Genomic DNA, 21,297 nt, shown 5'->3' on the forward strand with positions numbered 1-21,297 from the left:
AAAACAATACAATGAAACTTGTAGTAGGTGCTGTGAGAGCAGCCTATAATACAGTCCTGTTCCATCCTCCAATAGGGAATGCTGTGTTCTCTCTGTTATTGCTATGTGCAGTGTACATGCATGTTGCTGAGATAAAGGATTAATGGATCAGAGAGAATATAGCTGTACAAGGCATAGACACACCAGCAAGGGTTAATAGGGAAGGAGGAGTTCTAGGCGATGAGTAGTACAGATAGTATTATACACGCTGTTTGGGGAGAAGAGTTAGCAGCGAGTGGCTAATTCAATTGCGAGGCAGGAGAGGGTCTGGGTTAGTGAATGGATAGTGCTGGAGGTAGCAGCAGGCATCAGATGCTCATCAGTCAGTCAGTAGTCCATGCTACTGGCTGCACGCTGTAGTGACAGGCACCAGGAGTGGAGCACAGCTGGGATACTGCACAGAATGCAAGGGGTTATTATTATCCTGATCCCCCTCCCCTCTTGACAGTACACTGGAGGAGTTGCATTTATTTGCAGAGCAGTCTGGCGTTGGCTATCACCAGGGAAAGCACTGATACACGGGACTTTCAATCACCTCCTCCAGCAGCCAGATCACATCTGAGCACAGGCAGCACAGACCCCCGGCCAGCAATCTCCCCGTGTTCCTCCAGCTAGAAGTGACTTCAGCACCACTCTCTGCTGGCTAGCTGGGGCTGCCTGCTCCCCTGACACTCGCGCTCTGAGCTTTGATCCCCAGCAGTAAACATGGTGATGCCGAGGAAGGCTGCTTGTCCAACTTGCCCTTGAGTTCTATACTGGCACAGCTGGACCGATGTCCCCGGGATACAGCTGAGTATCTGAGATCGGCTCTGTGGAGCAGAGAGGAGGATGTACAGGCGATGATACCTGGCTGGCGTCAGGACAAATGTCATTTATGGAAGGCATCATCTGATCAGCATCATCATCAGGAGCAGTACATATGAGGACCTGTCTCTGCCTGATAGTTACCACGTCTCTAGGATCACTGCATGCTGAGAGCAGCCTGCTCTCCATACTCTCCCCCATTCTCTGGGAAGTGACAGCGATCGTGCTAGGAGACACACAGAGCACTACTATATCCATCACCTTGGACCACAACACTCCTGAGCCAGTCACCTAGTACCTGTGTATCGGCATCGGCTACACTCATCACTTACAACCAATGCTCTCCTGCCCCCGGGTGTTATTCCTGAGCGTCCTCTGTCACACAGCCCTGTGTTTAGGAGCAGGTCACTTTCTTCTCAATGAACTTGGCATTGTTACAGTAACCTTGAGCAGGCTTGGTGTTGGTCGTTACATTTGGAATATCTCCCCCCGTCCTGTTGGTGTACAGTAGCTGGAAGATCATTGGAAGCAACAACTTATTATCGATAACTACTAGAAGGAAGATCTTCCGCTGGATTTATCTTCCATGATGCCCCTAAATGCCCTTCCAGGTAGCCGCGCTCTGAGCCCCGCGGCTCTCTCCCGCAGCCTGTCTCGGCTCCGGGAGTACCGCACCCGCTCCCGCATCATGCTGTCTCTGGGGGTCTCGCAGATGGTGCTCGGCTGTCTCATCGTGGCTGTCAGCTTTGCAGCTCTGGCACTCACCACGTCTGCCAGGGTCAGGCACTCGTGTCCGTTCTGGGCTGGCTTCTCGGTGAGTGGATCTTGTGTTTCTGTCATTGCAAGCCTTGTACCAGTTGAATGTGTGGCTGTGATGAATGGCAATGGTGGGACCTGCCAGAGGTCCTGCATGCAATGAATGACAGTGGTGGGTCCTGCCAGAGGTCCTGCATGCAATAAATGGCAGTGATGGGATCTGTCAGAGGTCCTGCATGCAATGAATGACAGTGGTGGGACCTGTCAGAGGTCCTGCATGCAATGAATGGCAGTGGTGGGATCTGTCAGATGTCCTGCATGCAATGAATGGCAGTGGTGGGACCTGTCAGAGGTCCTGCGTGCAATGAATGACAGTGGTGGGACCTGGCAGAAGTCCTGCATGAAAGTGCTCCATTCTCCAGCACATATATATGGCTGTCATGAATGACAGTGATGGGACTAGAGGTCTTGCACGTGAGTGTCCCATTCCCCAACACCTGTGTGGCTGCAATGAATGAGAGTGGTGGGAACTGGTAGAAGTCTCATATACAATAGTCCCATATACAATAAATAACAGTGGTAGGACCTGCCACAGGTCCTGCAGGTGAGTTCTCCACCCTCCAACACCTGTGTGACTGAAATGGATGACAATGGTGAGACCTGTCAGAGAACCTGCATGTGATGGCTCCATCCTCCAGCACATATGTGTGGCTGCAATGAATGACAGTGGTTGGACCTGTCAGAAGTCCTACATGCAATGAATCACAGTGGTGGGACCTGCCAGAAGTCCTGCATAGGATTGCTTCATCCTCCAACACATATGTGTGGCTGGCTGTAATGAATAACAGTGTGGACACCTGTCAGAGGGTCCTGCATGTGGGTGCAGGGACGGATCTAGGGGGGCAGGAGGGTATCTTGCCCCAGGCGCAGTTTGTTGAATTCTTAAAAAGGGGGCAAAATGAATGGCAGTTTAGGCGCCAAAACCTGACCTTTAGGCGCGAAAACCTGACCTTGCTCCAGGCGCAACTTGGTCTTGATCCGTCCCTGTGTGGGTGCTCCATCTTCCAGCACATATGTGTGGCTGGCTGCCCGTAATGAATGACAGTGGTGGGACCTGCCAGAGGATCCTGCATGTGAGTGCTTAATCCTCCAGCACATATGTGTGGCTACCTGTAATGAATGACAGTGGTGGGACCTGCCAGAGGATCCTGCATGTGGGTGCTCCATCTTCCAGCACATATGTGTGGCTGCCTGTAATGAATGACAGTGGTGGGACCTGCCAGAAGTCCTCCATCCTCCAGCACAGACCAGACAGTGTATGGAGCCTAGGGCATTTGAAAGTCTTTCCTAGTGACGCTGTAGATCATGATGTAGTATTGCTAGATCTGCACTAGATTAGCCCAAGACATTGTTTTGACGACTTTATGCTGTATTTGTCCTCATGGGATGTACTACTGGAAGAGATCCTTGCTTTATTAGCAAGCTAGCTTTGACTCTAGCAAGTGTCTGTCTATGTATAGTATGCCTCTCCTGTGCTCATCATATGGAAATTATTTTTTGAGATTTGAGATTGCTGTTGTCAAAATATTTGTGGCGTGTGCAGGTTTTTATACAGAAGTACAATAATGTCCAAATGCTTCCTGCCTACTTTAGTTGCTGAGTGACTGCTACAAATAACATTTGAACTTAGGACATGAAAGGTTCATCAGCCAATAATGGTGTTCAATCATTTGTCTGTAGTAAAAGAGATATTATGCAGCCAATTACTCTTTACCTTTGATAATATTTCAGCTCTTGTTGATTATGTGAGGTGCAGAGTACAAGTGATCAGAGCTTGAAGGGGCTCGCTGTACTGTTATACACCACTGATTTCACAATAGGAATTAATGAGCAGCAGATCAATAAAATTATACCTGTGTGACAAATTTTAGGGGGAAACCATCACCGACATCACTAATCTAATGATTTAGGCTTTTGAGCTAAATATTATTAGTTATATTGTCTTATCTGAAAATATATCACCATGCAATTTGATTTCAGAAGTTAGCAGGATCAACAGTAATTTCTGTTATTTCTTTCCTCTGTCAAATTTGCTGTTGTTGGATTTAAGATATTACATGCCTCCAAGTGAGGGTTCCTAGCTCCTTGCAAGGCGAGGTCTTCCATCCTTACATGCCACTGAGGGTCCCTAGCTCCTTGCAAAGGTGTGGTTTATTCCATTCTTACATACCCACTAAGTGAGGGTCCCTAGGTCCTTGCAAGTCAAGGTCTTCCATTCTTACATGCCACTAAGGTCCCTAGGTCCTTGCAAGGCATGGTTTCTTCCTTTCTTACCTGCCCACTAAGTGAGGGTCCATAGGTCCTTGCAAGGCAAGGTCTTCAATTCTTACAGCCACTGAGGGTCCCCAGGTCCTGGCAAGGCAAGGTCTTCCATCCTTCTATGTCATTGAGGGTCCCTAGGTCCTTAAAAGGCAAGGTCTATTCCATTCTTACTAGCCACTGAGTGAGGGTCCCCTAGGTTCTTGCAAGGCACGGTCTGTTCCTTTAATTCACATGAGCAATTCACACATAACCTTGGATAGGGCACTATGTCTGGCTCTGAACTGTGGCCAGGACATCAGTGTGTCTCAGAAGCACTAGAGTACATTATACAACCATAAGTCATAACCAAGTTATTATGTCTGTGTCTCACTCAGTAATGCCTCTTAGCATTGAAAAAAAGACTAGAGTTTCAACAGGCGGCTTGGAGCTCATGCCATTTACTCTCCTGTGACTGACTGACTACTATGTAAGCAAAGCTAAACACATTGACTACACACCAGGGTTGCATCTGCCATTCGGTGGACAAGAAAATATTTTTTCTTTTGGTAAAATTCCAGTATTCATGTTTCTTAAGTTTGGTGTAAACCCCCATATTATCTGTAAGGTTTACCAAAGAGCCACTTAGCACTTGCATGGTTGATGTGTATTGTGTTCTGCCAATAATTCTTAAGTCATCCCTCAAACCCACACAACTACTGGCACCAATGGACATGTCATTTTCAAAACCTGTATGGTTACCCTTTTAGCCTGTTCTTGATAATCTGTACACATGCAAAGCAAGAATTGGAAATGGTGTAACTGTCCTGTCTATTGCACGGTAATAGCACTGTGTTATCTTGGTGTTTTCTGTTATCATCTTTAGTTGCCCATGTCCTATAGAGCTTCCTGTTAAGTCTCTTGTTCTGCAATCAAGAGATATAGAATGATTTGCCTTGGGCATTGACACAGGTCTTCCGCATCAACAACAAATCTATCAGGATGATTTATTTGCAGTCATATCTCTTAATCTTTTAATACTCTTCTTATCAAGAAATACCGGTGCCTTAAGTAAAGCTTTCTCCAGTTACTGAATATTAGCCACATAATACAGCTCTTTTATTAGTGTCTGTAGAATTTCCTGAAAACTACACTGGCATAACAGGTTATGACAGCATCCCATACATTTCATATAATCTGAATGATGTAATGTGAGCTTCACCAGTGTCATGAAAGTATTAGTGTACATATACTTACATGGGTTCTGGATGACGTAAAGCCCCATTACAACCAAACACAAAAAACAAACATAGGGCTGACTAGTTTAACAGTAGCTTTCAGCGTTCCTAAGGATGTTTTCATACCGAAAATTGCAATCCTGGTGTGCTACGATCTCAATTTTCACGTTTTTGAGTGCGCATTTCAATACAGTTAGGAGTGTGATTGGTGGGCACGATTGCATTTCCCAACTTGGAAAAAAAATCCACAGGAGGTTTTTACAAATGGGAAATTGCATAGCAAATTTCATAACACTGTGCTAGGAGATTTGCATGCACTCCCGTTCATTTAACTTAATTGCAAACACAGCATGCATTACGTTTGCGAGTAGGTTAAAAACGGATCACACCACTCTGTACAGGGCACTGGGATTACTATGTTAATCATGGTGCATTGCGATTGGCAAAATCCATGCGCTTTTAAAAATCAGATTGAAGTGCATACAGTGCGGAAGGGTCCTTAGGACCTATTTCCATTGTATCCGAATACACAGCGTTTCCCCGCATACGAGCCAGACGGGGAAACACTGTCTATTCAGACACCAGCACCTTCTGAATGACATTCCGGTGCGATTCTGCATGGCAAGCTACAGTTCTCTGTAGCACGCATCTGAATCACTGCAGCTGTGCATGGCATGGCTAAAGAGATTCGGCTCCACAGCGGCATGGGTGCCGCGTCCAATTTGGAAGTGGCACCCAGTGGAAATACAGCCTTATATTTTGTATTGTATTGCATTTTTTTTCTTATGTAGTGGAGGGTGTGACTTCCTTTCCTGAGGTCCAGCCTCCTCTCCCTGCCAGGGGTGTGTCTATATTCATAGTTAGGACAGCAGTAGTGATGGGAAGTCCGGCTCTTTTCAATGAATCAATTAATTCGCTTCAATTCATTAAATAGAACCGGATCATGAACCAAATCATTTGATTGATGTCACTGGGGAGGGTGTGGCTAGCAGTTACTCCTTGCTAGTCACTCCCCTCCCCTGCTAATTGGCCTAGACATCTATTATTCCTACTCCTGGCTCCTTCTCCTTCAGCTGTGTGTGTCATAGTCCTTTTCCACTAGCTGCGTTTTTGCCAAAAAAACGTGCAGCCTGTTTAAAGTAATAATCCTGGGTGGCCTTTTCCACTGCTGTGTTCCGATTTTTAAAAAAACACAAACACATATCTGTGCGATTATGATGTGTTTTGCATTTTACTGTAAAGTATAGGAACGCATAAAAAATGCATTTGCGTTTTGTATTAATTTAACCGCTAGTATCTATTTTCAAAAATCAAGACAACACTTGCCAATCAGAAAAACGTAAGTGCATAAAAAACGCACATCAAAATTGGTCAAAAGCGTTTTGCAGTGGAAAAGGACCCTGTGCAGCTGCAGTTCCTGTCTCATCCACTGAACTGATTTGGTTCAGTGTGATTAGTCGGATCACTCAACTCACAGGAAAGAACCGGCTCAAATGAACCAATCACTCATGAACCGGACATCACTTGACAGCAGTGCTACTATCTATATCCAGCAGTCCTCACTCTCGGTCTCTATCACTTGTATTGCATGCTCTTGTCAACACTTCAGCGCACACTGAACACAAAGCATGTATCTGGAGAGGAGTTATTTCCATATCAGTGAAAGGCCAGCGTAGGTCTAATTAACTACTTTGGCCTCCTGGATGTACTAGCTACGCCCAGGAGGCCATGTGCGCTGCCGCGCGCCCCCGCGGCCGATCGTGCGCGTGCATGCGCACTCCCGACCCGCGGTTCGCTAGCCAGGCAATCAGTGAATCGGGCTATGGTGCCCGATCACTGATTGCTCTCCCCCCGAGAAAAACTTTCAGCTTCGCACGGAAGCTGAGGTTTTTCTGTTTCTATTTCCCCCGACGTCACTCTAAGCGTCCCTGTTATGCTTAGAGTGACGTCATTGTAAACAAACTCATGGCTGCCATCTTGTGGCCAAAAAGCTAACTGCATGAAAATGCAAAAAAAAAATTTAAAAATAGACCAATATGTACAAAAAAAATTGATTTGCATCCCACCCTCCCAAAAATACCCACATCAAATGTTTATTAATAAAAAAAATACATTACAATAAAAAAAAAAACCACATAAATATTTACCTAAGGGTCTAAACTTTTTAAATATCTATGTAAACATTAAATATTTCTATTTTTTTTTAATTATAAGCTTGTAAATAGTGATGGATGCAAAACGGAAAAAATGCACTTTTATTTCCAAGTAAAATATTGTCGCCATACATTGTGATAGGGACATAATTAAAACGGTGTAATAACCGGGAGAAATGGGCACATACAATACATGAGTTTTAATTGTGGAGGCATGTATTATTTTAAAACTATAATGGGCAAAAACTGAGAAATAATGCATTTTTTCCGTTTTTTCCTTATTCTTCCTGTTAAAATGCATTTACAGTAAAGTGGCTCTTAGCAAAATGTACCCCCCAAAGAAAGCCTAATTGGTGGTGGAAAAAACGAGACATAGATCAGTTCATTGTGATAAGTAGTGATAAAGTTATAGGCTAATGAATGGGAGGTGAACATTGCTCGGATGCATAAAGTGAAAACGACTGAAGGCTGAAGTGGTTAATACAGGTGAAAGAGAAAAATGTAAAAATCTTATAGATTTTTCCTTTAGGCCTAATACAAAATAGGATCTCTAAAGTGTTACTAGTACACATAAAAGAAGCCCAGAGCTTATTTTACTAACACAGATCAATATCATTAGATGGTTGAAGTTTTATGACAGTGTGTTAATGATCAGAATTAGGGCCTGATTCACAAAGCGGTGCTAACAGTTAGCACCGTGGTGAAAAGCCCTTTATCACGCCTAAACTCTGTTTAGGCATGATAAGTTTAGGTGTGATAAGTTTAGGTGTGATAAGTTTTTAGGTGTGATAAGTTTAAGCACCAACTGGGCTAGCACCGCAGTGCACAGCTGATCAAAAGTTTTGCGCTAGCAAAGTCTGGTGCACTTTGCATAGAGTTTAATGGCGCTGCTTTGCGCGCGGGAATTTGCGCGCAATCTAAACTTATCTAAACTTAGCATGCCTAAACTTATCATGCCTAAACTGAGTTTAGGCATGATAAAAATGGTTATCACGCCTAAAGTCTTTAACTGGGTTATCACCGCTTTGTGAATCGAGCCCTTAGTCTTTTTGTGAGTCTGATGCAAGCAGGAAACACATTTAAAGCCCAACTAAAATCATAATGCAAATGCCCTTAAACAGGATCATAGGTTGAGGATACTATCAGAATTTGTGAATGAGTGGAAAAAAACACAACAGTTCTGGAGAAATAGCATCTCAAAAATGTGGCTGAATGGAGTAATGGTTAAGGACTCTGCCTCTGACACAGGAGACCAGGGTTCTAATCTCGGCTCGGCCTGTTCAGTAAGCCAGCACCTATTCAGTGGGAGACCTTTGGCAAGCCTCCCTAACACTGCTACTGCCTATAGAGCGCGCCCTAGTGGCTGCAGCTCTGGCGCTTTGAGTCCGCCAGGAGAAAAGCGCGATATAAGGGTTCTGTGTTTGTTTGTTTGTTATTTGTTTGTTTGAATACTGATATATATCACCAGGTTTCTATGTTTTTGTTCTGGGCAAGAGTGGTATATTCAAGGTTTAGATACTAAAGGGTAAGCTCAGGCTAAACAATGTAACTATACTGTATGTGTGAACCCAAGTCCAAAGCAACACATGCAGCCAAACAGCAGTAACATTTATTTACCATAATTTACTTCTCTGTGGCCACTAGATGGTGCTGGCCTTTAGATGGTAGAAAGTCTTACCATTCAGTTCACTAGAGATGCCATCTGCTGTGTAAAGTTCAGGAACCAATTTGGCGGGGAGAGGAATGCCTTGCAGTGAGAAAATAAGTAGGGCACAGCCTACTGTGGGCACCAGACCCCTGGGTCCTACAGTCTAGTGGGATCATATACTAGGGACCATTTTGAGGTGATAAGGGCATCATTGGTGCAGAGTGTGTCTGCTGCAGCTGTATGCTTTTTATAGTGTCACTAACCTGTTTGGTGTTCCTACCCGGCTTTTCCTAAGTCATCTGCAAGACCTAATGATAACAAATGCTACCTCTGGGCTCCTGAGTGTGCATAACAGGATAAATTAAAAGATCTCTGCTAATTGACAACATTGTGCACACCAGAGAGATTCTAGGCAGAGTTTTTATTACCCTGACATATGGTAGCTGACAGGGCATCAGCTACCTTACCTGTCACAGTCAGTAATGATTAGTGGGCCTCAGGGTTAAGCAAAATAAGGGGAGGTATTTAGGTGTTGTACTATGCTAGTTATTAATTAAAGCAAATATATGCATACACACTAGGTTTTAATTATCTGAAGCAACTTGTGTAGATCCCTACACACACGATTGTTTCACCCTAAACACCCTAATGTTGCCATCCTCTTCTTACTCAGCCGTCAACTGAGTTGGATTACACTAGGCTGACTGCTTGTTTATGCTACAAGCAATTTTAGGACAATTTTGCTCATTCCTCCCATCCACCCCTCTCCCCTCTCCATGGCTGAATGTGTTGTTTGGCTTTCATCTGTACACTGATTGTGGATAGAATGGCATCTAAAGAAATCATGGATTTCTATAATAGGATTAACACAAACTTTATCCCAATCAGTAGCTGATACCCCCTTTTACATGAGAACTCTATTCCTTTTCACAAACAGACCATTAGGGGGCGCTGTATGGCTGATATTGTGGTGAAACCCCTCCCACAAAGAAATTCTAAGTACGTACTCTTGGCATTTTCCTGTCTGTGAACCTTGTAGATTGTGGGAAATAGCTCTTTACAGCTGTTTCCAACTGCCATAACAGCAAGCAGCAGCTATATCACTTGCCAGCAGTAAAAACGTCACCATGTGATAAATGTCAGAATATAAATCAGGGATTTAAAATATTTTACAATGGGCAAACACTGACTAAATCATTTATACATAATTATTGTAAAAATGAAGCACTTTTTTAAAATTACATTATTTTCACTGGAGTTCCTCTTTAACTTCCCTGCCACCTTCCTGCCAACCCATGGCCTATGCAGTGGTCAAGCATCCACCAGTTTTTCAGTTGTGCCCCACCCCTTTCTGAGACTGGATCTATATGCAACAGTCTATGTGTACAGAGCCAAACAGGGGGTGTGGTCTAGTAAGATACTACAGTGCTGGCTGAGTGAAAAGTCACTGAGGTAGGTGAGAGACAACAGGAGGGCTTCCATACAAGTTATGTGTCTACTGTTATGAAGACTGGATTTTGGCTAATGGCACAGTCCTACTGAAAGTGGAATTTCTGTTGAAACCAGCTTGTGCACTCTATATGCACTAATACTTTAGGAATAAATAGTGTAATTGTTTTGCATATGTTTATTCATGACTCATAATATAAATAATATAGGGTACTTAAGCCATGATTAGCAGAATATATTTTTATTTGCTTATAGTTCCCCTTTAAACAAAACAAAAAAAGTAATCTTTTGCTGACTTTGCATAAATCAACAGTTCTGTAACTCTTTCTTTTACTGACTCTGCAACACAAACTACTTCAGTGAAAGATGAAAATGAGCTGTGATCATGTCCTTCCCTTGAGGGGCTCTATAGAGCAGACAGCCAATCTGCTGCAGATGCTTCAAGGACAAGGGCAGCTTACCTCTAGCAAAGCAGAGCTCTGAACCTTTCCCTCGCAGATTGCCCAAGCATTTCTTCTCCTCAGAGTTCACAGAGCTGTCTACAGACGGGTTCCTGCCGTGTGTAATTCCTGCAGGGAGAACTATGGAACTTTCATCAGGAATCTCAGGTCTTTGTGTCAGTCATTTGCTCCTCTGTATTCCTGTTCACATCAGCAAACTTCACAGAACGTGGAACTCACTATTTGAGAAATAAAGCCTTTAAACAAGGTTATACAAAGCATATGTATGAGAGATACAAAGGCATTAGGGGTTTAAAACTAAAAAAGGCATTTGTTCCTGTTAGATTGGATTTTTGTTTGAAAGGCAGTACTTTGGTGAATCTCTTTTCATTCCTTGTTTTTTTAAGTTTATAGATAAGTGACACTCTTATTGGAGATCACTTCAAAGCTCTATCACTGCTTATGCTTCATAGATATTATAAAACAGTTTGAAAATCTACCTGAAGCGCAATTTACAGCTAACGTGGGCCACCAGGAAGGGTGTTATTTGGGTATATTTGATATTATGCTCTTCTTTTTGTCATTAAGAATGGTAAGAATCACTGTGCTTCTCCATCATTTCACAGCTGAGAAGTTCTGAACCAGTATAAAAGTTGTACACCCTTTATGCAGCTAGGGTGATTTATCAGAAGCAGGACATTTGGGCACCAGAGACGCCGCATAAATGTGGGGGCCCATCGCAATATCGGCAACGGGGACATTTGGGAGCTGGGGGGGCCCGTTGTTTAAAGAGAATCTGTATTGTTAAAATCACACAAAAGTAAACATACCAGTGCGTTAGGGGACATCTCCTATTACCCTCTGTCACAATTTCGCCGCTCCTCGCCGCATTAAAAGTAGTCAAAAACAGTTTTAAAAAGTTTGTTTGTAAACAAACAAAATGGCCACCAAAACAGGAAGTAGGTTGATGTACAGTATGTCCACACATAGAAAATACATCCATACACAATCAGGCTGTATACAGCCTTCCTTTTGAATCTCAAGAGATCATTTGTGTGTTTCTTTCCCCCTGCATCTCTCATGCACTGAAGTTTCAGGCTGCTCTTTTCTTCCTGCAAACAGCTTTGCCCTTGTCTATAATTCCTCAGTATGTGAAAGCCCAGCAAGCTCGAAGGGCGATTTATCCAGCTTGTAAAAGATAAGAGAAAAGAGAGAAGCTGCCCTAATCTAAATAATACACAGGCAGTGTGCATAGAGGGCCTGAAAGGGGGAGTTCATAGCAGAACCACAACACTGAAGAACTTGGCAGCCTTCCAGACACAGGCCGACAAGTCTGACAGGGGAAAGATACATTGATTTATTACAGAAACTGTGATAGCAGAAAGTGCTGCAGTAAGCCAGAACACATTAGAATAGCTTTTGGAACTTGTAGGATGATAAAAAACAGGATGCAATTTTTGTTACGGAGTCTCTTTAAAGCCGTTTAAAACTCTGACATAATATTCAATAAAAACATGTTTTCCTACTTTTTATATGCCATACGGTTATCATATTTGCTTTTGTGCATAAGTATTATTATTTATTTAGAGATTATAGGTTCCTAAAAGTACAGTTTTTTGCTTTGTGAGCTGACTTTTCATTTTATTAATAACTGGTTTTATTCGTTATGTATTGAAGGCAGACATGCTTTGACTCTCTGTCTGTGTCGAGCTGCTTCCCCACAGTCACAGAATGTGTCGCATTCCTCACTTGATACATTTAAAGTGAATCTCCAGACTAAAAAGCTACTCAGCAGCACTGGAAAGGCTTGGTGTTTCTTTAACAGTTTCAGAGCACCAGAACTTTGTTTTTCTTACATAAGCCTTATTTTTAGCTGCAAAAAAGCTTAAGCTCCGCCCCATCAAACAAAACTGTCCGGGCTTTTTTCCCTGATGCTGTACAAAGCATGATGGTATTTCCTATGCTGTTATTCACATTGCCTAGCAACTGGGAGGGGTGATCAGCACACAGGACAGTTGGAACTGTGTCTCATGCTCCCTGTCACCTCCTTTCAACCAAAAAGATGGCTACCCTCATGAAATCAAACATTTGCCTGTTCTTTTAAAACAAGGTGGGTAAGACATTATATTACCTATCTATTTTAATTAACATAACTAATGTAACTTAATGACAGTATGTTTGTTTAGGCTGAAGTTCCTCTTTAAGTAAACACAAAATAACATAATCTACTACTTTGGATGGGTCCACATTTTACTGCACTGAACCTTCAAGCTCTGTGTGTAACCTTTCGAATGCTGTTCTAGTAAAAAAAAAAATGCTGGTTGCATATAATATGCTGTAAATAATGTTTTAGAGCAAAGATGAAATGCTGGGTTGTATTCCACTTTAATGAGCGCAGACGCCGCTGGCTATGCAGAGTGCAGCTACAATTTGTAGGCGCAATAGTGGTCACAATGCTATTATGACATGATGAAACAAATGTGTCTGAACAGTTGCTCCGTGAGTGTTCTGTTCCGTGGAGGGTGACAGCGTATCTGTGTGACATGGGCTCTTTGTATTTGTAGGCATCTAGAAGGAATCTAGAGTTCATTTTCCTGTAGTATCACACTGATAAGTTAGGAAGGCTGGTCTAAGAGCAGTGTGAAAATTAATGGTAATGTTAAGGTATTTAAAGGAAAGTTTATTGAAGGGTTAAGGATAGTTTTACGCTAAACATACACAGATCCATATGGCTGATTTGTCAGCTGATCAGTCACTTCCTGTTCAGAAATCAGTTGGGTGGTAGCGATCAAAGTACTATCTTGCCCAGCAGAAATCTGAATGCAAATAAATTGTACTCCTACTCCCCCAAACTTTGTACTGCTTGATAGGGTACATCCATATGCAGCTATCAATTCTGCTGCCGCTCTTCCCCTCAGCCATTCAATACAATTAAACTGGAAATATTGACATGTGTAGGGAGACCTTTTCGGCTTATTGAGGTGTAAAGGATTGTGTCAGGCTTTCTAAATGGTGAAAAATAGTGTTCAGCTTACTGATGGGTGAAGGGGACTGCATCTTATAAAAGGGTGAATGATGGTGACATGTTGGAAGGCTGGTTATACTTCCTCTAAAATTTGCATCTGAGCAGCACGTAAATGGATCTTCTCAGAAGTAATGTTACAGATGTCCAGTTACGTTATGGAGAAAAAGAAGCACCAGAATTTTCTTCTGGTGAGCTTAGAACTCCAAAGCTCGCTTCTGAAAAAAGTACTGCAAAATACAACATTTTTTAGAACTTTAGAAGAAGAAAGTAGATATAAATAAATGTGTGCCCCTCCACCCCCTAGACACAAACTGTTACAGGCATTTTGAACTTTTCATCCCTCTTTAGCCGGTATTGGTCAGAAAAGCTGAGACACATAGTATAGGTCTTGACATTTTGATCAGTGACAGCCCACATTGGAACATAACTTGCAAAACATCCTTCTCCAATGACAAGGACAAGGGACTCTTCCCCACTTGCTGAACCTTCAGAAGGAGGTGGGATTATAGGTATGGATGGGGACTTGTGGTGGACTTGGGTGCCCTTTTTGATAAAAGACACCAAGATGTCCACCTCAACTCAGGTATATGAGAACAGGGGAATATTAGCACTCCATACTCATTCACAGAAACTGTTAAGTGCAAAACAAAGACGAAGAAATAAAATACACAGATATCATGATAAAATCCTTTATTGAAAATGTGATACAAGACAGAAATTCTGTGAGGGTCTTTTTGCAAAGTCTTGATTGGAGAGCCCTCCTTTGGATTACAGTCTACACCATCATTTCCCACCACATCACTGGTTATGAACCCTGGAATAAGCATCATTACATTTATATCTGCGTCTTCCCATTTGTCCATTTATTTAAACTAATGGGAATCTTTCACAAAGCATACCACGCCAACAAGAATCACTGGCCAGATCAGCCTCAACAGGAAATTCAGATTTAAGTATTCTGGAACTCTCCATCAGTCTGTGGGTAAGTGAAGATGCTGACAGGCCTGAATTACGATGCATACAGTAATAAATAGATAATACATTTCTATACATAATGATACAAAAATAGAAGCAAATAAATCAAAGGTTAAAAAAGACTTCATGATGAAATGAGCAAGTTACCCCTTTCCTCTGGGTATAGTAATCAAAAAAAGTTTCACCATTTGTTCTAATCTTTGACATTAATCTACACCTCCCACATCTTCTGAAGGCAGTAATAGAAATCAATAGGCTATAATGTCCTTAAAAAGGGCTGTTCTACACTAGCAATTTGTGTCAGGTTTGGACTGTTACTTTTGCCTAGTAGTTTATCTCTAGTTCAGCTTCTGAGCCAAGACCTCCTGTTGTCTAAGTTCGCATGGCAAAATAATGCCCAGCCATTTACCTCTAAAGGAATGGGTCTCAAAGAGTAAAATTGTTTTTCATTTTGTAATTTTTTAGAGGCAAGGAATTAAGGTCTTGGCAATGTTCAGTAGGAACTTTAAGATTTTTTTCTAGCTCTTGATGGAGTCTCATGTGTTAAAGAGGAGCTGTCAGCACACTATCTCAGAAAAAAACCAACACATATATAAGTAGATAAATATTTGCTCTACTTACATAACATATGTATTGCACTGTCCACATTTTGATTTTAGTGATCTTTCCATAGTAAAAAAAAGAGAAAATCCTGCTTAAGATTCTTCATTTTAACTGTGTTTATCTTGAAGCGAATCCTGATGTAATTTCCTCCCTTACTCTCCTCTTCCTGATTGTGTATGCATTGCCCGCCCTCCTCCCAGTCTTCAGGCATCCCCCCCAGCTCTTGTGTAGAAAGTACATTGTCTCAGAATGAGAAATATTGGCCAATCAGAGTGGAACGGAGGTGTGGGAGGGGAAAACAGGAGGGAAAGAGGCTTCTGCCAATCAGGCTGCATTAGTTAAGTCTGATAGGAAAGTAAAGAAACAAAAAAAGACAACCCAGCATGCGTACGTTAAAAAAGGGCGCCGGGAAAAAAGGGCGCAGGGTTTTAAAAGATAATCATGAATAACGTTTAAAAAAAATTGTGTTATATTTCGTTTAAAAATAATGTTTTATAAAGTTATAAATCATTAAATAATGTGTATAAAATCGGCAATTTTAAAAACGTTAATCTTCCCTGTTGAAAAATTGAAATTTATAATAACGTTTTATAAAACATTAATAAGAATTTTACTAAAGCTATACCTAACCCTACTCTCACACAGAACCCTCCCTGTACCTATCCCTAACCCCTAGACCCCCCTGTTGGTGCCTAACCCTAAGACCCCCCTGTTGGTGCCTAACCCTAAGACCCGTCCTGTTGGTGCCTAAACCTAAGACCCCCCTGTTGGTGCCTAACCCTAAGACCCCCCTGTTGGTACCTAACCCTAAGACCCCCCTGTTGGTGCCTAACCCTAAGACCCCCCTGTTGGTGCCTAACCCTAAGACCCCCCTGTTGGTGCCTAAACCTAAGACCCCCCTGTTAGTGCCTAAACCTTAGACCCCCCTGTGATAAGCATTAATAACGTTTTAAAAAAATATGGTGCGGTTTTTCGTTTAAAAATGCAAAAAAAAAATAAAAAAAAAATTGTACGGTTTTTCGTTTAAAAGTAATGTTTTAAAAAATATTGTACTGTTTTTCGTTTAAAAATAATGTTTTAAAAATTATAAATCATTAAATAATGTGTAATCATGAGAAACAGTTATAAAACATTAAAAGTCTCCGGGCGCCGCTTTTAAAACGTTATTTTTCTCCGGCGCCCTTTTTTCCTGTTGGGCGCCGATTTAAACGATATTTATTATGGGAGTGAATGGCGGCGCCCTTTTTGTCCACCTGCCTCATGCGCCCAAATTTCCTGCTTCCACCCAGCATACCCTTCAACTTCCTTTGTGCGGCAATGTACCAAATAAGAGTCAGGTGGTAAACTGGGGAATGATTATTTATCAACAAGAAAAGTAATAGTGATTTTTAACTTTTGGATTGCTTGGTTAGCATCCTTATTACTTGTTTAGCAGATAAAAATGAAAGGTTGATTTTTGATTTTATGCCTGACAGTTACACTTTAAGGAATAATATCTGCAAAAGGTCTTCCTTTAAGTGTATAGAAGTAATTCTGGCAATGTTTCTCAGAAGGTTGCCATCTTGGCCACCAGATGTTGGAAAGTATACTAAGTTGCTTATAAACTCTAGAATACCTATCACTGATTCTACTGTAATTTTGCTAGTCGATCTACCTTGCCAATATTGCAGTTACTTTCTTGGAAAACCCATTTAGTTAATACTAGCTATAATAGTAATGTAAAAATAATAGAGAAATCGAGAGCCCACTATAGTGTAGTATTTCAGTCCAATATGGTAAAAAGAAAAACTATATAAAGTATAATCACACTGGTGGGTTGCTGACGTGTCCCCTCGGGGTAGATTAAAATGTCGCTCTCTGTAGGCAGGAAAAACGTGTAGACTCCTCCACTAATGATGGACTAGTGATACTTGTATCAGAAACACAGAGGTGCCAAAAGGGTAAAACAAAGTTTGAATTAAAATTAGGGGAAGAGGTACTCTTAAAGTATTCTTTAATAATGTACTAAAATAATTGTGACGCATTTTGTGGGACACAGCCCACTTCCTCAGGCTGTGGAACAGGAGCAGCTGATCCTTTATCAAAGCAAGCGTGGCGAGTCTGTCTCGCTTTGATAACGGATCAGCTGCTCCTGTTCCACTGCCTGAGGAAGTGAGCTGCGTCCCACAAATAGTGTCACAATTATTGTAGTACATTATTAAAGAATACTTTTGAAATCTTTATCTCGTTGAATCTTCTATGGGGAGGTGAGTACCTCTTCCCCTAATTTTATTTCGAACATTGTTTTATCCATTTGGCGCCTCTGTATTTCCGATACAAGTAGCTATAATAAAGAAACAAACACATCAGTAATTTATTAGCCTAATCACAAGGTGGCATTTACTCAACACTCCTGAATTGTTTGAAAATAAGTATCCTCCCAAAGACTAAGCACTTCATGAGATACCGCACATATGCAATTTTATGTTGGTTTGCTGTTAAAATTATATTGAAAGCTAGAATTACGTTTCCTGTCATTGCTCTGTAATTCCCTTGCACTGTAATGCTGTACAAAGCACTTTAATGCAGCACAGGAAGAAGTATTCAAAAGTTATGTATAAAAATATCTGTCATTCAACAATTTGTTCTAGTAACTACATTTTTTGTGCTACATTTTTGAAGGATTCCAGTGAATTGCCACACTGCAGGGTTTGGATTCACACTAGGGCCCATATGCAACTAACTTTTTCTCCAATGTTCTCTCCTAGGAGATCATTTTTCATTTTCTCTTTAACTTAACATTTAAGCATTTGACCTAAAAATTACCTTAAAATTGGTGGAAAAGTATTATACAAATTTTAAGTATTCTTATGCTTGCTGGTGGTTCAAAAGGCTTTTTATTGCCAAGCTGTAAAAATATCACCTAGGAGAAAAGTCAGGAAAAAAAGTTAATTGCATATGGGCCCAGATCTCTAAGACAGTATTGGATGTTATACCCTAGATCAGTGATGGCTAACCTTGGCACTCCAGCTGTGACAAAACTACAAATCCCATCATGCCTCTGCCTCCCTGGATTATGCTTAGAGCTGTCAGAGTATTGGAATGCTGCATGGGACTTGTAGTTCCACCACAGCTGGAGTGCCAAGGTTAGCCACCACTGCCCTAGATTGTGCAGAACTAAGAGCTATCAGAGATAATTGATTAATGACAGAATGATATCAGGGCACATAAAGAGTATTCATCTATGGGTTCCTTATGGTATTTATTTTTGTGTGGAATACAGAGTGGAATGATTTACATGGAGAAGGTTTTTTTTAATAGTTACTATTTGTAAGCTTGAGATACATCAAAATATACATTCATGGATACTTATTGCTCTAAACATTTTTAATATGAAAATGTAACAATAATTTTGCCGGTATCATAGCAAGTCAAGATATAAGAAGCTCAAAAAATAAAGGAGCAGTTGTCCACAGCAACCAATTAAAGTTCCATCTGAAAGATGAACCAAAGATCCTGTGGCATTGGTTAAGTTTATTGCTTTGCATTTGCAGCTGTAATAATAGTGGCAGGCAGGTCTCAGTCTACTTTGGCAATCCCAATGTACTGGTTGGCAGACTTCAGTTCCCTTTAGTGATCAGGCTTGTGTTTATCATACCAACGTACAAAAAGGCTAACTGTTTCAGCAGAAAGGCTTCAATATACTCATAGAACCTTCTACCTCGCCGTAAGCCCTCAAGCAGAAAAGTGACAGAATTGAGCTGTCACTAGTCAGACAGCAAATAAGTGAATCAGTGGATGGGTGTCCAAACTGCAGTCTCTCTGGCTGCACATTGATCCAGAAGCTGAAAATTCTCCTTGTAGACCTTAGTCATGGTGGTTCTCCAAGGCTTGGAGTCTTAGGTCACATGGCTGAAAAAGGAGAAGTATCTTGCAATACTGTATAAGCTGGTCATCCCTAAATAAGCTTGGTCCAGCCTTTGAGATATAGGAGAGGCTTAAACAGTTCTTGAAAAGGTGGGGAAAATACTCTGATTCTCATTTTTGCAGGCACCTCCTGCACGGTTGACAGTGCAGATTTTCACTATGAGAATCTCATGACCAAATAGCAACCTGCAATAATCTTTAACCTATGTTTATAAATCAGTTCCTAAACATCTGTGATTATTTTAGCAATGCTAAATAATTGTATACAGCAGTAGTAAATATAGATATTAGCCCTGGCAAAACGACACTGCAATATGACATTAAAATAGCAAATGACCAGTTTATATATGTAATCACATATACAGAACACAGGCAATAGCCAACACATTTGGTGACTTGCCAATATGCCATACCGAGTGAGATGCCCGCACACTGCACATTTTTTTTCTTAAATCTACAATAGGTAACAATTTGTTCTTTATCACCAAACATCGCTGCCTGGTGCAGCAACAGGAAAGGAGCCCCTCTGTGTGCTAATGATCCTTGTTATCTATTACATGTAAGTGAAGTAGAAATCACATTTCTTTATCCCTGCTGTTAGAGATATTAAACTCAGTGGTGCTGAACCACTTGTGGTGACATGCAAGCCTGTGCCACACTCAAGCTTCTACTCAACACCACTTAAACACATTAAAACCCAAACTACACAATTATCCATAATAAACATAGCCAGATAGTAATCCACTAATAACGAGGTGCTTAATGTGCCAGCTAGTCTGTTTTAAAATCTCAACCTTGCACAATTACCTCTATTGTCTTTTAAGAGAGTTTTAAGCTATTCCATTAACTGCTTATTAAAATGTTCTAGTAGTTACAGCCTTAGTAAAAGACAGACACTGATGGAGTTAGGTGGACAAACGTCTTATTGAAAATAATGGGTGGACAGGATTTTAGTTGACCTTGATTGTCCCTGAACCAAGATTTTGCCTCTGCCAATCTACTAAAGCAGAGGACACAAAGCAAGGCATTTAATGCTCTCCTCTCAGGAGTCCGTTACACAGTTTTTGTACTAACACATCAGAAAAGTTTGATGTAGCCTCTTAAATTCCAGCAATGCTGTATGCTCAGGCTTTGTGGAAGAGGATGACCTCCAAACCCATAGTGACATAATTTGCTCTCTGTGGTTGAGGATTAGACTTAGACATCTGGGAGGGTATTGGAATATTCTCAGTGGAGCCACTGACCATGGCTATAACTTATCACTCCCTTGTTGGACGCCGGCTATTTGATGCTGTTGTCAGCCTCGGAGTTTGTATGTGTATGTCAACACAATTTTTTTTATAATGAAATAAACTAAATTATCAAGAGACTTTCTGTTTGTGTTTTCGTATTTTCATCAAGCTGTGACATCAGTACTAGGGTTAGGCAGTGGACATCACTCTTATCTCTAAAGCCTCGCACATATGCTAGATAATCCTCAGCTAAGATGATCGTTTGTACATAGCAAGGAAATGAGCAGCGCTACTTAAAAACAGACTAGTGCCTACCTGCAAAAGAGTGCAAGCCCCACTTGTGGGGTCGAATACACACCGAGCATACACATGACCTGTCTACCACTAGAGGAGGATGTTGGTTTCCATTAACAGCTTGCATGCAACCTATTAGGTACTCGTCCCTCCCACTGCGAAGAAGTCAATCCTCCATGGGAGGGGCCTAACACTAACTAAATCCTAACTTATGTATATGCATAGCCTGCGTGCGGCTAATCAAATAAAATCGAAAATTGCGCAAAAGGTGGATCAGCGCAACACCAGGCCGCCTCCGAATGGCCTCCATCAGAGATGCGCTGAGCCCCCCCAGGAACTACAAACGCACCTTGAACCCAAACAGAAGCTCTGCATATACACCAAAAGCCAGGCTGTTAAGTGGGAGCAGCTGACCAAAAACGAATTACATTAGTACA

At 41.5% G+C, this 21,297-nt stretch overlaps 1 protein-coding gene across 1 annotated transcript in view; it reads left to right on the forward strand.

Moving 5' to 3' along the window:
- The first annotated feature begins 321 nt into the window (after window positions 1-321).
- ENTREP2 (endosomal transmembrane epsin interactor 2) overlaps window positions 322-21,297 on the forward strand; it is a 978,998-nt gene continuing 958,022 nt past the window's right edge. The window contains exon 1 of the mRNA XM_068272537.1: window positions 322-1,657. Within this exon, the coding sequence (XP_068128638.1) occupies window positions 1,430-1,657 (228 nt within the window). The 5' untranslated portion in view covers window positions 322-1,429. The remainder of the gene's footprint in view (window positions 1,658-21,297) is intronic.

Source organism: Hyperolius riggenbachi, chromosome 3 (genome assembly GCF_040937935.1).
Source record: "Hyperolius riggenbachi isolate aHypRig1 chromosome 3, aHypRig1.pri, whole genome shotgun sequence".
Classification (NCBI taxonomy): Eukaryota; Metazoa; Chordata; class Amphibia; order Anura; family Hyperoliidae; genus Hyperolius; species Hyperolius riggenbachi.